The sequence below is a fragment of the Cynoglossus semilaevis genome, chromosome 9, assembly GCF_000523025.1.
Source record: "Cynoglossus semilaevis isolate Cse_v1.0 chromosome 9, Cse_v1.0, whole genome shotgun sequence".
NCBI lineage: Eukaryota > Metazoa > Chordata > Actinopteri > Pleuronectiformes > Cynoglossidae > Cynoglossus > Cynoglossus semilaevis.
This window is the reverse complement of record NC_024315.1, coordinates 1459689-1475554: the sequence shown is the minus strand read 5'-3', so window position 1 is coordinate 1475554 and position 15866 is coordinate 1459689. Positions and strand designations below refer to the sequence as shown.

Below are 15866 nucleotides of genomic sequence, written 5' to 3'. Positions count from 1 at the left end.
GTTGGGGGGGGGGGAGGGGGGCAGTGGACGTTTGACTCTACGCTCGTCTTCGTGAACCAAAACAACCCACACGGCGGCTGACTGTACCTTAGGAACGTAGCAGTAGATGATCTGGTTGGTGTCGTCCACGATCAGGTGATCCAGCTCCCTGTTGGGGATCTGCTCAAACGACCGAGTCCTTCCAGGGAAGTCCAGATCTGAACAAACATCCATGATCCTCTGCTTCCTCTCCTCCTGCTCCACGTCCAGACGACGAGAACTGATCCTTTTCTGCTCCCCTTCTCCTCCCGTCGTCTTCACCTCCCTCTGCTCCTGTCTGTCCTCGACCGCTGCTCCTCCGCCTTTTGTGCTGAAAATCGTGGTAGAAACAGGAAGTGGAGACCTGCTCTGGAGTCCGGCGGTGGATGGAGACGGCGTGGTTGTCCGTGGGCAGGAGGGTGACTGAAGGGGGCAGCGTTTGTGGTCCTGCAGAGGGTAGAGGTTGAAGCCCCCGACGTCGTCCCAGTAGACGATGATGAGCAGGATCATGAAGACGGAGCCCAGTACGAAGGCCACCCTGAGACCACGCCACACACCCATGATTGGAACCGAGCCAGTGATTGGAGAAGAAAAGAGGAAGAGGTTATCTCAGCTCCATGCCGGATGTTGATCACGGAAGGAGACACATCCTGCTCGTTGGCTGCAACTGTGAAAAGAAACAGGAAGTGAAGAAATAATCACTGCCAGAATAAAACAGAAAAGGAACAGAAGCAAAGTGAGACTTTAAATCCCAGTACATGCTCTTTTTACAAATATATAGAGATATAACATGATAATAATAAGAGCTGCACAGAAAAAAAAGCTTTTCAAACACACTGTGTTTGTTTAACACTCAGCCGACAGTTTTTTCTGACCTAAGGGAAGCTGACCCCCCCCACCCCCGGGCCGTGAGGACCCCTGACCTCAGTCCAGTGCTGAGCTGCCACAGAGATGTGAAAAGTGTGGGGGTTGAAGCTGTTTCAGTCCACAGTCTGCTGTTGGGTTCAGACACTCTTTATTGTACCGTAAAAACTTCCACAGTTCCTCCTCTGGAGGAAGAGTGGAAAAAGTGACTGTTTTTGTTAAAAAAAAAAAGTTCTAAAACACGAGCTGAACAAACTAAACTCCTGCACATCACATTATTTGGACAGAGAAAATGATTGGTTTTCCTGCGGCGTGTCTTTCCACAGAAGGGTTTTTTTCTCCTTTTTTTTAAATCTAACTCCACGTCGACTGGAGAAAGCTATTCTGAGAAGTCAACAGTATTAAAGGGACAGTTCAGGTGTTATTACGGCGTGTACTGCCGAGCCAGTCAGGGGTGTACAACACCACAGAACAGAGGAGCTCTGCACTATATCATAACGATGATTAGATTCACATAAAACTAAGGCATCACAACTGTATTAACAGCACCCCCTGCGGGAAAGACAGAGAATTCGTGTTCATAAAACTTGATTTTCAAAAGACAAATCTCAGTGAAAAGTTCGGTTTCCTGGATCAGAAAAGAACATGGTGTGAATCACACTGTGGTTCTCGGGTTTCCAGCGGTCCATGTACAGAACACCGAGTCCCTGTAACAAGAACCTCACTCTGTACAGCCACAATTAAAAACTGAACTAACCCTTTAACCCTCTGGCGTCTTCACACGCGTCTGTTACCAAATACACGTGGACACTCACGCGCACATGGTAAAAAAAAAAACAGTATATTTTTTTAAACGTACGTTGACGGTGTCTGTGACTCTGGGATTTCTGCTGAAAACTGACAGAGAATTCATGAATATCTGGGTTCATCTTCTTCTTCTTCTTCTTCTTCTTCTTCTTCTTCTTCTTTGTGGCAGCGGAGGACTGACTCCTCATCACCTCCTCCTCCTCCTCCTCTCTCACGGTCGGTAAACGACATTAATTTATACAGTAGAAGCTCACAAAGAGCCCATTCATCCATCGTCCCGCTCTCTTTCTTCTCACTCCAGAACAGAACATTCGAGAACGGATGGAGTCAACGATCTCTGCGGCTTTGTGTCCGGACTAAAAGCTTCTCCTTCATCACTGTTCAAACCCGGACTCCGTCCATTTTATTCACCAATATAACGAATTAAAAACGCCGCACTTTTTTTTTACCTAAGATTCCCGGTTGTTCACACTTTTGTGACTTTTCTGTTTTTTCTTACCCGGTTGATGAGCTCCATGTCGCGGCCCCGGTGCTTCGTCTCCTGCTCCGTCCCCGGAGTCCGCTCTGTTCGTACGGCGGTGATGGTGAAGATGATGAGCCGGGTGGACACAGCGGCACTGCAGCGCGCTGTGGTGTCAACAGAGGGGAACAAAGTCTCGCGAGATTTAAAAATGGCTTTTTTTTAAATAAGAGGCTCCACTGTGATAAATGGAAATGAATCGATAACAAAGGTATCATTTGGTATTTCTGCACAAATCACATCGATATAACCGGTGATTTCTAATATTATTTTCTATATAAAATACATACTATATTTTCTTATTGTTCAAGACACAAACTCAATTCTTTACCAAATTTTGGACATTTAAAAAATGCTGAATAAGGTAAAATGTGACGTCATGGAAGTGAAGACGAGGAGTGGGAAACGTTTTGCTTAACGTGAGTGAAACGTTAAAAACGTAAGTCCTCGTTTTGTGGATATTATAACGTCAGCACCTGATGACTTCAATTCCAGTCTTTTTAAAACGCATTTATATAAAGTTTAACAACAGGGAAAAGGAGTCCACACGAGCCTGGTGTTCTCACGAAGACAGACGGCAGCAGAAGTTCCTCCTAATGAGTATTTATACCATCTGTGAGCCAACGGGGAAATGAAAGGGCGGCCGGTGTCGCCACATCAAACGCCCAGACGCCTGAACAGCAGCAGGATGTCAACGTGACACTGAACCAGGCCTGGAATATCTCATCTAAATACTGAGATCAACGCAGAGGTCACTGTACAGCAGCTCCAAACTGAAGTAGGTGACATGTCCCAGGACTGGTCTGGAAATACCCTCACAATCATATCATGGTAGTTTTAAATATATACAGTATATATTTGTGACTTTCTGTGTTCTCTAATAACCTGTTCATTTTCACTCAGTTCAGTCTCAGTTTGTGTCGGTGAAGTGGAGGATTCTGCAGTCTCAGCAGTAGGTGTCACCAACGTTCACACAGTGGACCTTCAGGGAGTCTAAACACCGCTGCGGGGTCAGTGGACACGGTCAGTGGACACGGTCAGTGGACACGGTCAGCGAGGTAAACCAGTCATCAACAGACTGTGGAGTTAAACAACAACGTCGTTAGCTCTGCTGCGATTAATGAGCCTGAAGACGAGAGCGGAGCGTGAACGTCCACATCCGTCCGACCTCACTGTTCCATCAGTGATTGGACTAATGAGTCACAGCCCCCCCCCTCATGTTTGACTGCAGCTGATCAAACTCAGGCCGCAGGTCTCCGTGCTGCTGCAGCAGTAACTCAGTAGAACCCACAACCTCAGTCTGACCCAAATATTTTACGACCACTAAATACACAGTGGGACCTGAGCGGAACGTCGGCTCTGATGTTCTGAGCTGATGAAAGACGTGAGTGTTTGGAGCCGGAGTCACAGTCACCACAGACTGGTTGAACGTCAGAGATAGAACTTGTAGTTAAGGACGGAATGTTCTCTGCACTTCCATGATTTACACCATGGTTTAGAACTGGAACTCCTGGATGTAAAGAACCTACTGCTGGGGTAAGAACAGAAACCCAGTCTAAGGCTGGAGGGGGGGGGGGCAGGAATGTTAGCTCCCACTTTGACTTCTCAGACTCCAAAGTTTTGGTTTTCAGCTGCTGGTCGTGACTTCAGCGTGGTCTCCTGCTGCAATCTGAAAGAAAGAAATAACCAACAGAAACTACCGTCTGACAACTAGAAGCCAGGCCCTGACAGGGGTGGGGGGGACTGGGGGACGGACAGGTCCCATTGTGGGGGCCCTGCAGCTGGAATTGATTTGTTCATGGCACAGATCAAACGGAGACACAGACAGGAAGTACGGAGCTTAGATGTTTATTTAAACTTATTCCCACCACTCGACCCCTCCCTGTGTGAAAGCCTATTCTGAATGGAGGAGGATAGAGGCCGCTGTAGTGCCACATCGACACGTTTATTAACGAAGCGTTTTGTTTCATCACAACACCACCACTGCTGCCACCTCCTGGTACGGCACCGTGTTCTGCCCTGTGGTGATGGCACACTAGCATGGTGAGGCTAGTTCAGTAAGAAAGGTCCGACACAGTGAGTCCAATTATTGTATATATATATATAAAAAAAAAAACAAGGTTGTTTGACTGTAAATATGGATGATGATGTTCCACAGATGATGGTGAGGTAAACTGTAATATTGAAATATTGAATATAAAATATCCGCTCTCCTCTGAAGTGGGTGTTGATCCGTCAGTCGTCTCGATGTGGCTAATGTGTCACCAGAGGTCAACCCCAGAGATTCACAGCGTGGTCCTTGTCCTTCTCCAATCAACGACACAATTCCAATCTCCTCCTTTCACACAAAAATGGAACGACTGTGAAGACAAGAAGAAGAAGAAGAATATTGACCTGATATCAGTGTGATGATATAACATCTGAAAGACTCGTTAATGGTTTCTGCTCTGATAAAGAAAACCCGATAATGGAATGTCTGGTTTTGCCAACTGATGTGTGGCATTAACCTCATAGGCTACAGTACTGCCACTAGATGGCAGCATTTTTGTTACCTGTGTAGAGGACTACAGGTCTCCGAGGGCAATGATTTCTTCGTTGATAAAAAACTCAATAGTTTCCTCCTCCCAGTCGTCCACGTTACTGTCCAGCTCGTCGGTGTCCACTCCTGCAACACAAAACATTTTTTTAAATAAATAGAAAAAAATAAAATACATTTAAATAAAGAGGGTGAAAACCAAGCAGGACGACGGACCTCCTCTGAGCTCCAGGCGAACACTCTTCTGTTCCAGGTACTTCTCCTGCGCTGTCTCCCTGTAGCGACGATAGTCGTCCATCATGGCTCTGCGCTTGTCCACAAGTTCCTGGGAGAACGGAGAAAAACCAGAGTTTCATTTGAATACAGAAAATACAGTGTAACATGTGGAAAAGTCCTCTGGAAAACCAACAAAAAAATATTTGTTCTTGTCATCAAGACAGAATCAAATCTACTGAACAAGAAGCAGCTGCAGCACAAATTACAGATAGAAAAACCAAACTCAAACCTTGGAGGCCTTGGACTGGCTCAGACGATCCTTCTGCTCAAAGATCTTGGAGTACTTCTTCAGATCCTTCTTGATATTCTGCAGCAGAACAGAAATAAAATTCAGTGTTGTCAGTGGAATGAAATGAAAAAGTTTCATCTTCACATGAACCTTGTGACTCAAACCAGAGGTTCAGATGTAAAAATGTTCTGTTTACGTTCAAGTTTCAAACGCTGTCAATTCGAAGACTACAAAGACAAAGAAACTCAGATTTCTGGTCAAGTTTTAGAGTAAAGTGATACCTTGATCTGTTCTGAACTGAGGAGGGAGGGGGGCCTGGGCCTCCACAGCAGCTGACAGAAACGGTCTTTGTTGTTCTTCTGCAGGAGACGACCCTGGAACGTCCACAGCCAGTAGGCGTTGTCCACCTGGACAAAAATAAAAAAACAAAAACCTGTCAAAACCTGAATGGTCTGAATAAAAAGCAAACAAACAAACAAAAAAAAAAAACCAAAAACGCCACCTTGTGGCTCCCCCAGGAGACGGAGGTGACCACGTAGCGTCCGGTGGGGTCCCACTCCACGTCCGAGGCCATGTAGTGCTCGGCTATGTTCATCAAGGTGCAGTCTGACGTGTCCACGAAGGCCAGAGCTCCGTTCAAACTGCAGACAGTTCAGACACACCAGGTTTTTAGAAACAGTAGAAGAGAAAGACGGACGGGAGCGCGGCTGAAAACACAGCGACCTCAGAGCAGAGTTAGAATCAGGAGCTGAGCTCTCATACGAGGTGTCAGAAACTGTAAGGTTTGTCATCAGTGGTTGTTTGTGTGCGTTTCACATTCACACAGAGAGAGCAGAGGTCACTGACCTCCTGAGTCCAGCCAGCACCAAGAACTGTCCCTGTGGGCTCCAGAAGATACTGTTGGCCTGCTGCTTGTCAAACATCTCTGCAGGAGAGAGAGCACGTTTGATTCACACGTCATCGTTTGGACAGTGAACGTCTTCTGAAGGTGCACGTCTCCCGTTTACTCACTCTGAAGCTCGATCTTGCCGTTGTTCTTGACGTAGTAGAAGGAAGCACTGATCCTGGGAGACTCTCCGTGGAGGACGGCAAACTTGCTGCCGTTCGGTTCCCAGGCGAAAGCGATGATGCTTTCTGTAAAGAAAAAATAAAGTATGAGTAGAAGAGTTGTCTTTAGAACCGACAGCACAGAGTGACTGAGCCAGTCAGTCCAAACCTTTCATCTCCACCACATCCACAGGAACCTGCTTTTCCCTCATGCGGAAAATTTCAAAGTTGGTGACCACGCCCTACAAAGTATGGAATGATACAATGTCAGTATATTTCTAACCGTCAGCTCAAATCTGCCTCAGCACCAACAGTACAGTACGGTGCGGTACAGTACGGTACAGTATGTCTCACCTGTGTTCCTTTAGGAGTCCTGTCCACCTTCACACACAGGTAATCTCCGTTCCTCTGCCAGTGCAGCTTGCACTCCACCACGTTGAACAGGTTACGGACTCGGATTTCTTGGCGAGAAGGCAGCTGCATCAGAGTCACTCTGGCTGGGATGTCTTTGTCCTCAGGGACCCAGAAGGCAAGGATGTTGTCACCGGGGGACCATGAGAAGTCACTGTGGATCCAAGACAACATCAGAACACGTGTGTACACGTGGTATAAACACATACAGATACACAGACAACCACTGACTTGATGCCGTTAATCTTCAGACTCTTCTTGTCCAGTAAACCCATGGACTGTGGGCAGAGAAACACGGCGTCAACGTCACGACAAAATAACACCCAGGACGACGTCAACTGTTTACTTAGAGTACTAGAAATATATATAAAAACTCACAGGAGTTTCATAGATGCTCAGCGTGTCCGTGGACATCCTGGCGAAGAACTTCCCATCGTGGCTCCACCTGAACACAGACAACGTTACGGTAGAGTACGTACAAACACCAGGGGGCCACAGTCAAAGCGTAGGAACTTCAGAGAATTCATGAAACTGAAAGTGAAAATATTTCATGAAGGAACTGACTTGAAAATGGGCCAGTGAGCAGAGCTCTCAGAGTGGAAGCCTCTCTTCTTCTGTCCAGTCAGAATGTCCCAGATGATGATGGCCTGAGGGTCCTCCTTCTTGTCGATCAGTGGACTAAAGGTCACCACGTACCTATCAGACAACACCACACAACGACACATGAGGCTCCGGCAACGCCTCGCCTGATGTTTCTCTGAAGAAACTGAAGACTCTCAACACAAGCTGGACGTCCGTTACCTCTCGCACGGTGAGAAGTCGATGTGCGTCACACCCAGGTGGCTGAACCTCTGAATCTGTTTGAACTTCTCACCGCCCCACAATGCAATACCACGTTGATGGAACGTGGCCAGATAGGTGCCTTTGGGAGACCAGCGCACGTACGTCTCCGTCCAACGCTGCCAGGAGAAAATTGGGTTTAAATTTTAATATTTCTAAATATAAAATATAATATTATATATATTTTTTATATTTCCACATCACTGCTCTCTCTTCAGAGACGATTGGTTCTTTAGAATCATTTGAAAAGATGGCGGTCCTCTCCCCGGCTTCGTAGATCACACTGTACTGGTCACGACAGTCCTGGTCCTCGATCCAGTGGCGCATGTTGCCCTGGACAAACAGAAGAACAAACGTTACAGGGTTACAGAGACGCAAACGCAATCTTTTTAAGTTCAGTCAAAGAGTTACAGCATTTATTAATGAAACCAAAGAAAAACTCACAAAGTCCTTGAACGGCTGCTTCTCTGGAGTCTCCCACTCATCACTGATGTTCATGTATCTACGGAGGGAAGAACACGTGGTAATTATCGGTTGGTTTAACAGGTTTTTTTGTGTCTCTACTTTGTGCTCAATTTTGAATGAGACTCACTTGTCAAAGTCAGTGAAAAGGTTGACTCTGAACGTGTGCTGTTTGTCCAGTTTGTAACCATCTGCATTCTTCACTGCATCCAGGGCCTGAGACGGAGATGCATACTCCAGGAAGATGTACCTAGAAATGTACGTTTCAGTTAAAATCTAACATTAAACTTTAAGATGTTGTTCCACACACACACACACACAGACACGGGTGAGAAACCAGGTCCGTACCCTTTAGTCAAACCGTCGGCCTCTGGGTAGAACTCTGTGGTGATTTTCCCAAACTTGGAGAAAATCTTGTTTATGACGTTCTTGAGCTTCTCCAGACGTTCTGGGCCCACCTGAGGAACGTTGTCCACGACCACCACCGAGTCAATGCCATCGGCCTCCTGAGGCTTCTCCCTCAAGATGTCCTCGAGGAGCTCTGAGGGCCACAGGAAAGACAGAAGACAACGATTGGAACCAGAAACATCTGATTTGATGATCTAATCTGTACAAACTCCAAAAGTGTTCACATTGGCCACATTTTAAAATCTGTTGGAAAACAAGTTGGCGAATAATTCCTAGCCAGACACAAACTTTATGTATTTTTCCAGCTTCCTTATTTAAACCAGTTTATTATTTTTATTTTACACAAAAGCAAAATGGCAGATCCCAAAATAAACCCAGTGAACACGTTGTGATGGATAGTAGTGGCAGCATATTTGCTGTCATCTGAACTGGACAAGTGAAATTGGCGAGAACTGTTTGTTAAAATTGTGTCCAAAAACCTAAAAGTCAAATTTATCCTTCAGTTGTTTCAACATCTACTTCTCCTTCACCCGAGTGAAACAGTCTATTTCCCCCCTCCGTCTTATCAGTCTAGACCGGCGAACAGAGACAGAACATCTGTCTCCACCCAAGTCAAAATCTATCTTTCACCACCAGGGCTCCACATAAAACCACAGACAACACTGTGAAAGTAAATTATAGTTGGATAATGAAAAGACTTATTGTAATTCTATCGTTCCTCCATTATGACAGAGAGACAAGGCCACGGTGAAACATTCTGCTTGAGGCTACAATGGTGATGGTGATTCATTAACATTTGTCTCTTAGTCTAGAATATGTTAACGGCTCACAGTTGGTAAATCTTGACATTAAATGTCCTTTTCAACTGGTAACGGCAGGGCGTAACGGCAGCGCTGTATCATGTGCAGCAGAGCGGCTGCTCGGTGCCGGCTAAGTGTTAGCGCCGTGGTTAGCAACAGGCCAAAAAGCCGGCGTATTTCTTTCTGCCGCTCACCCTCGTCCTCGACGTCGTCGATGAAGTCCTCCGGGTCGCTGAAGGAAGGTTCCTCCTCTTCATACTCGGGATCGTCCACCATATCCACCGTTTCTTGCATTTAACAGGAATCCGTATTGGACAGGTCGCTACAAAGGATCAAAAAAAAACCCTCAAACGAAGAGGCTAAAGGCGTACGACCGGTGTGGCACCATGTGCGGCTACGCGAAAATGGACGAAGCGGCGGAAGCTCAAAACCGGAAGCTACTCGAAAACGAACGTACTGCGTGAGAAAAGTAAAGCTGTAGATCATGTGGATGTAACTGTGTTCGGCGCAAACCAATAGAACTAAGCCTATACTTTTATGTATAAATCGGCGCCTTCTGCTCCCGCTATTCCGCTACGTTTGACTCTGACGTATTACGGAAGCGTGAAGCCGCTGATTCTATGCAGAAGAGAAAATACTTCACGCGAGAAGGACGTTCAGAAGAAATATAGAATGTATGAACAACTATTGAATGTTCTCACTTGAAAGGCCTCATCAGCTGCCAGACTGTGAACGGTAAGAACGTTTGCTGTCGTTAGGGTCTTGGTGTTTTACGGCACTTTTACGTCAGTTTGATTCTATAATATTTATTTACTCTCCTGTCTCCGCTGTTGAGACTGAAACACGACTCGAGCTTTAAATTCATGAAACAATGTCGCAACTTCACCTTTAAAAATGTTTGTGTTTTTAACCAGTTTATAAAAAAGAAAAACTAAATAAGATTCATGGCCATTTTTACTAGAAAAAAGCAGCAGCGGTAGAATTTCCCATTTTAATTAATTTGTCCAAATTACTTTTTTAATTAATCTGGACAGACTTAATTAGACCTTAACTTAACAAAGATTAACTCCACATTTTTAACAATAACAAAACAAAAACAAAACAAAACAAACGATTTTCTGAAACTAGTACTACTGGCTCTGACAAGCCTCCTTATTCTTCCCAGACAGAGTCAGTACCATGGACAGGGACTGTTTCCTGTTGCTGCCCCAGGTCTGTCAGGTACTGCTGGAGTCTGGTTCATCACTGGCTGATGACACCATCCTGGAGAAACTACTGGACTGGTTCACAGGACTTGCCCCGGCTGGTTAGTATCATCATCGGTGTCATTGGTTATAGAAATAAAAAAAAAAGGTCCTGACAGGGTGTTAACAACTAAATCATGTTCATCTCTCCTTTAGAAAATAGATCTCTGCTGGAGGATCATCCATGTCTGCTCAGTTTCATATCAGCTGTTATTCACAAAACTTCATCAGAGCCTGGAGTCATTTCCTTTGTGTTGAAGCTCTCAGGCTTTTTAGCTGCAAAATCGCGTGCCTTCAAAACACTTCAGGTAAGTAATAATCTGAAAATGAAAAGATCTTAAAACACAAAAATAGAATCTAGACCTATTTTAAATGTACTTTTTAAAAATATATATAAATAAGCTACCTGATTACCATTTGTCTCCTTTCTAGGACTGTTAAGAAGTTAAATGTACTTTTAAAAAAATATATATAAATAAGCTACATGATTACCATTTGTCTCCTTTCTAGGACTGCTCCGTCCTGGACCTAGCCTTTGACCGTCAGCGCTGGCAGGACGCAGGACTCTGGGAGGATCCGTGTGTCCGGGTTGGTTGGATCCAGGGTCTGAGGAACTTGCTGCAGCACTCAGCTGCTCTTAGCTTCTTTGTACAAGCAGGTAAATCTACACATTTGTGAAGAGACCATTTGTTTCTCATGTCAACATCAATGTGGAACACATTTGATATCATTTATGGCAGTTATTGTTCATTAAGTCCAGTGTTGACCTTCATTGTTATTGACATGTGATTTTTAATTCTCCAGATTTCATTCCAACATTACTTCACCTCCAGACAGACTCCAGTCTCTTTGTTGCCTCAGCTGCAAACCACCTGCTCGCCCACATCCTGCTCTTCTTCCAACCGGTGTCGTCCACAGGCTCTAACGGTGTCCATCCCATAGAGGGCACCAGGACACGGGACGGGGCCACAGACACGGGTCCACCAGAGTCGTCTGTAGAAACCAGCCAGGATTATTCTGCTGTTTTCAGAACAATCTCAGAGTTCACGGAGGAGTCGCTGCTCCACACCAACACCAGCCACACACAGCAGGAGCTCAGGTTCCTGACCATGGTTCTGGACCAGGCTGGGCCAGTGCTGCGGGACCTGCTGCTTCAGTCAGTGACGGAGCCTCTGAGAAGACTGGTGGCTGCAGGACACAGTCACCTCACACACTCCCTGATGGATGTCATAGTGGCTGCACACAGGTGAAGACATTTTTATTTTAACTTTTAAATGAACTCCTTATCAGATTTTTCTTTGGGTAATGCCAAAATAATGTATTCCCTTAAAAATACTGTTGGGGATAAACGGCTGAGAGTCACTAGATGGCAGCATTGCAGCTCATTTGATGAATCTATTTTAATAATCAGGGGAAATGCTGGTGCAGCAACTCATACAGTGGTTTTTACAGATAAATAAATAAATAATGACATTTTTTAACAGTAATTTGAGATTCACAGTAAAACTCACTTTCATTGTAAACATTTTGTGTTTATCTCTTTTCCTAAAGGGGGGTCAACTCCAGGTGGGACGGTGGCCCAGATGGACACGTCTGTGACCTCCTGTCATCTATGCTGAACTTGACCAAAGCTTCGGACCTCATTCACGCCGCAGCGGCTTTTCTTCACAAAGGGAAACAGTAAGCAAACCTTCACACACACACACACACACACACACACACACACACACACACACACCTTCACCCACTGTCACTCAGCCTCATCAGTAAAAACCTTTGTATTTTTTCCCATCTTCCTCCTCAGAGATGACGTCTTCACGGCCCGAGCCGTGAGGATCCTGCTGCTGCCCCTGGAGGTGGTAACTGGTCAACCTGCACTGAGCAGAAACAACACAGGTGAGCCTCAGTTTAACCCTTCGTAGACGTAGACACGATTGGGAATCTGTTGGTGACGAACATTTCTTCTCTCCCTCCAGATGAACCTCCTCAGTTCACCCTGTTGGAGGAGCTGAGGAGTAAAAGCTCCTGCGTCTCCATCCTCTGTCTGTGTCTGAGGAACGCTCCAACGATCACAGCCATGGTGAGAGCGGAGCCTCCTGTGGTAACGCAGCAGGTTAAAGGGTTAGTTAGTTCACTTTCTCACCCTCTCTCTCTCTCTCCTCCTCCCCAGCCTCCTCACCTTCTCCCCGCTCCTCCTGATGCCGTTGTCGCTGCAGTTCTGTGGTTGTTGAGAATAAGCAGCGGTGATGGAGTCACGTCTAACGGTCGTAAGGAGGTTTTCAAGAACATCGTCGGCAGCAGCAAAGTTCAGAAATGTGCTCTCGAGGCGCTGACAGCCTTCAGCTGCAGCACAGGTAGAACTTCATCATGACATCATTAAAGTCCGGCTGCTCTCAGAGAGGTCAGCAGGAGCTCCCAAAGTGAGGGTGAGATCCCCACCAGGGGGCGCCAATAATTACGAATAATTCTCATGTGTGTTTCAGGAGTTAAAGCTGGACTGAACCAGGTGTTTCCAGTTCTGGTCAGATGTTTGAACAGCCCAGACTCTGATCCAACTGTGAGTGTGTTTTTATGTTGTGATGGTTTTGTCTGTACCATGTTAGTTAGTGAGTAGTTTCTTTTACCTACACACAGGTTTGAACGTTTACTGCCTTCACATTCTTCAGTGCCAGTCTTAGGCTTTGCATGGTAGTATGCAATACATCCACCAGGGGGCAGTTTAAGAGCTCATTTTTGGCCAACATCAGTTTCTGCTCAGGACATTGAGGAGACAGTGTTGGTCTGTGACCAATAAATATATAAACAAATCACTGTCGACAGTTGAGGAGACAGTGTTGGTCTGTGGCCAATAAATATATAAACAAATCACTGTCATATTTTTTTAGCCAGTTTAACGATGTCTTTGCGTCGTTAAATGTGTTGTTTCTGTGTGTTTCTCAGGTGATACACAAGTCCTACCAGGCTGTGGTGCAGTGGCTCAGTGTGTGTGACGATCACTCCTCCGTAACAGAGCAGCTCAGACGAGGTAACGTTCACCAGCCGCCACCTGATGGCGCTCCGTCCGTCTACGTCACAGTCGGTCTGTGACGAACGTTGACCTCCGTGTGTTTCTGTCAGATCTGACCGATGTCGTGAGGAAGCGGGTGTGTGACATGCGCTGGGAGGTCAGGGACTCAACGGTGGAGTTTCTGGGGAAATTGGCGGGAATCCCGAGATCAGCTGAGGCGTTCGAGCCGTTTCTGGACAGCTGCTTAGCATTCTGCTCCTCAGGGAGGCGCTGCAGGATGTGGAAAGCTACGTGAGAGCCAGCGCCATCTCAGCGCTGGCACAGACGCTGACGTGCGGCTGGCAGCAGGGGGCAGCAGTCACACAGGAGGAGGTCGGTCGTTCTTTTAACTTTATCACTAAGAAATATATATAAAAAAATTAAACAAACAATAAAGCTGTTAGTTTTTGAATGAACTGTTTTAGTCTGTTGTAATGAGCATCTGATAAGATTCAGACTCACTGACATTCATTCATTCATTTCTGTTCATTCATTCATTCATTTCTGTTCATTCATTCATTTCTATTCATTCATTTCTATTCATTCATTCATTTCTGTTCATTCAATCATTCGTTTCTGTTCATTCATTCATTTATGTTCATTCATTCATTCATTCTTTCATTTCTGTTCATTTCTGTTCATTTCTGTTCATTCATTCATTTCTATTCATTCATTTCTATTCATTCATCCATTTCTGTTCATTCAATCATTCGTTTCTGTTCATTCATTTTGTTCATTCATTCATTCTTTCATTACTGTTCATTCGTTTTGTGCATTCATTCATTCATTTATGTTCATTCATTCATTTATGTTCATTCATTCATTTATGTTCATTCATTCATTCATTCATTCTTTCATTTCTGTTCATTTCTGTTCATTTCTGTTCATTCATTCATTCATTCTTTCATTTCTGTTCATTGATGTCGTTTATTCTCTTCCTACAGAGGGACATCGTGAAGCAGCTGCTGGACATTCTCTCCCAGGATTCAGAGGGATTTCCCAGACGAGCTGTTGTTCAGTATTTCATCACCTGGTTTTCTTCATCTTCCTCAAACGTATCGTCACTCTCCTCCTCCTCCTCCTCCTCCCCCCCCCCCCCCCCCCCCCCCTCCCCCTCCACCTCCTCCTCCTCCTCTCTCCTGGAGCGCTCTGTGAGCTCTGTTCTCTCTCTGGGCAGCTCTGATCTGGACTGGGAGGTCAAAGTTCACACTCTGGAGCTGACCGAGCTCCTGCTGGCTCCTCCAGGTGACAGAAGGAGCCCAGAGAGCCCCCTACAGGCCGTGGGGTCGGGTCTGGTCTCTGTGTTGGACCGTGTGGTGGAGCTGGGCGTGGTCTCAGCATTACTGAGGAGTCTGGGGGACTGTGACAGACCCGTGGGTCTGAAAGCCTGTCAGCTCCTGATCACACTCAGAGACACCATCTGCCCCCCCCCACAGGACAAACCGGAGACTGTTCCTGCCACAGCAGCAGTTGCCGTGGCGACCTGTGAACCGCCGGGCTGTGGCCGGGGACGGGAGATCAGGAAAAGACTGACCACGAAGAAGAATGGAGACGTGGAGGCAGCCGTGGAAGACGTGTCTGGAGAGACAGGAGGGACAGGAGAGACAGGAGGGACAGGAGAGACAGGAGGGACAAGAGAGACAGGAGAGACAGGAGAGACAGGAGGGACAGGAGAGACAGGAGGGACAGGAGAGGAAGTGTGTGTCCATCTGTGTCAAACCTTGATGTCTCTGGATCTGGAAACCAGACTGGAGACACTGAGTCGAAGCAGCGACCATGTTTATAACTCTCCTCTGTCTCTGCTGCAGGACATACTGACCACCAGACGTGGACACACAGACACAGACACAGACAGAGCAGCAGGACCAGAGGTCATTGTTGACTGTTACTGAACAAAATACAACCTGACAGATGTTGGTCAGTTAGAACGTGAAGAACGAGTCGTACTTTGTCTGTTGATTGATTTTTTTTTTGGTACTTTTGTTAAATAAAATACAGTCATATATTAAACATCGTTGAATTTCTTCATGATTATTGTAACCAACCACAGTAGTCAGGCAGTACTTTACACAAGATTTTCAATCTTAAAATTGTGAACACGGAGATCAACACTAAATTCTGGAATAAATCCAGTCTAAACCTGATTTGTTTAAAAAAAAAAAACCAAGAACTTATTTTCTGCCACGTCGTCTATGTTTCTATACAGAACTGTTAAAATAACTAAAAGTAACTTTAACTGTAATGGACGGTTGAGTCGTGTTCATCACCGTGACTTTGCTGTACGGTCAATACACTCACCTCAACTTCCGGTAAGTCGTAAAAAGAAGAATTATGACTAATTTCCAGAAGCAATTCTAA

General features: G+C 45.7%; 3 protein-coding genes and 1 non-coding gene across 4 annotated transcripts in view; 1 reads left to right on the top strand and 3 right to left on the bottom strand.

Moving 5' to 3' along the window:
* Nucleotides 1-2340, bottom strand: part of LOC103383242 (carbohydrate sulfotransferase 12) — a 7044-nt gene extending 4704 nt beyond the window's left edge. The window contains exons 1-2 of the mRNA XM_025058661.1: nt 2189-2340; nt 88-685 (exon numbers count right to left, since the gene is read on the bottom strand). Of these exons, the coding sequence (XP_024914429.1) occupies nt 88-579 (492 nt within the window). The 5' untranslated portion in view covers nt 580-685; nt 2189-2340. The remainder of the gene's footprint in view (nt 1-87; nt 686-2188) is intronic.
* A 1701-nt stretch (nt 2341-4041) lies between these two features.
* eif3ba (eukaryotic translation initiation factor 3, subunit Ba) lies at nt 4042-9636 on the bottom strand. Its single transcript, XM_008316294.3, has 19 exons — nt 9413-9636; nt 8359-8551; nt 8141-8260; nt 7993-8050; nt 7753-7881; nt 7510-7667; nt 7273-7404; nt 7087-7153; nt 6940-6986; nt 6652-6862; nt 6467-6539; nt 6262-6384; nt 6097-6175; nt 5753-5891; nt 5532-5657; nt 5251-5328; nt 4962-5070; nt 4762-4874; nt 4042-4569 (listed from the first exon to the last, which is right to left on the bottom strand). Exons 1-18 carry the CDS (start codon nt 9510-9512, stop codon nt 4774-4776), a joined length of 2043 nt encoding a protein of 680 aa, XP_008314516.1. The 5' UTR covers nt 9513-9636; the 3' UTR covers nt 4042-4569; nt 4762-4773.
* On the bottom strand, nt 5970-6049 carry LOC112487553 (small nucleolar RNA SNORD60). Its single transcript, XR_003050737.1, has one exon. It is a non-coding gene; the product is annotated as a small nucleolar RNA SNORD60 (small nucleolar RNA).
* A 139-nt stretch (nt 9637-9775) lies between the features above and the next one.
* On the top strand, nt 9776-15532 carry brat1 (BRCA1-associated ATM activator 1). The gene is given in 14 exon segments (XM_025058573.1): nt 9776-9953; nt 10388-10524; nt 10619-10770; nt 10973-11120; nt 11267-11708; nt 12014-12142; nt 12267-12358; nt 12439-12542; nt 12633-12816; nt 12946-13019; nt 13403-13487; nt 13580-13696; nt 13699-13841; nt 14453-15532. Coding segments are annotated over 14 exon segments (2799 nt in total). The 5' UTR covers nt 9776-9909; the 3' UTR covers nt 15401-15532.
* The last annotated feature ends 334 nt before the right edge of the window (nt 15533-15866 follow it).

What these genes read in the sequence shown, in the direction of transcription:
- eif3ba (XM_008316294.3), bottom strand. Translation starts at nt 9,512, where the DNA reads ATGCAAGAAACGGTGGATATGGTGGACGATCCCGAGTATGAAGAGGAG. An exon ending in TCTCCTGGGGGAGCCACAAG is followed by an intron (nt 5,658 to 5,752) that starts GTGGCGTTTTTG and finishes ATTTTTGTCCAG; the next exon opens with GTGGACAACGCCTACTGGCT. An exon ending in TCGCCTGGAGCTCAGAGGAG is followed by an intron (nt 4,875 to 4,961) that starts GTCCGTCGTCCT and finishes TTTGTGTTGCAG; the next exon opens with GAGTGGACACCGACGAGCTG.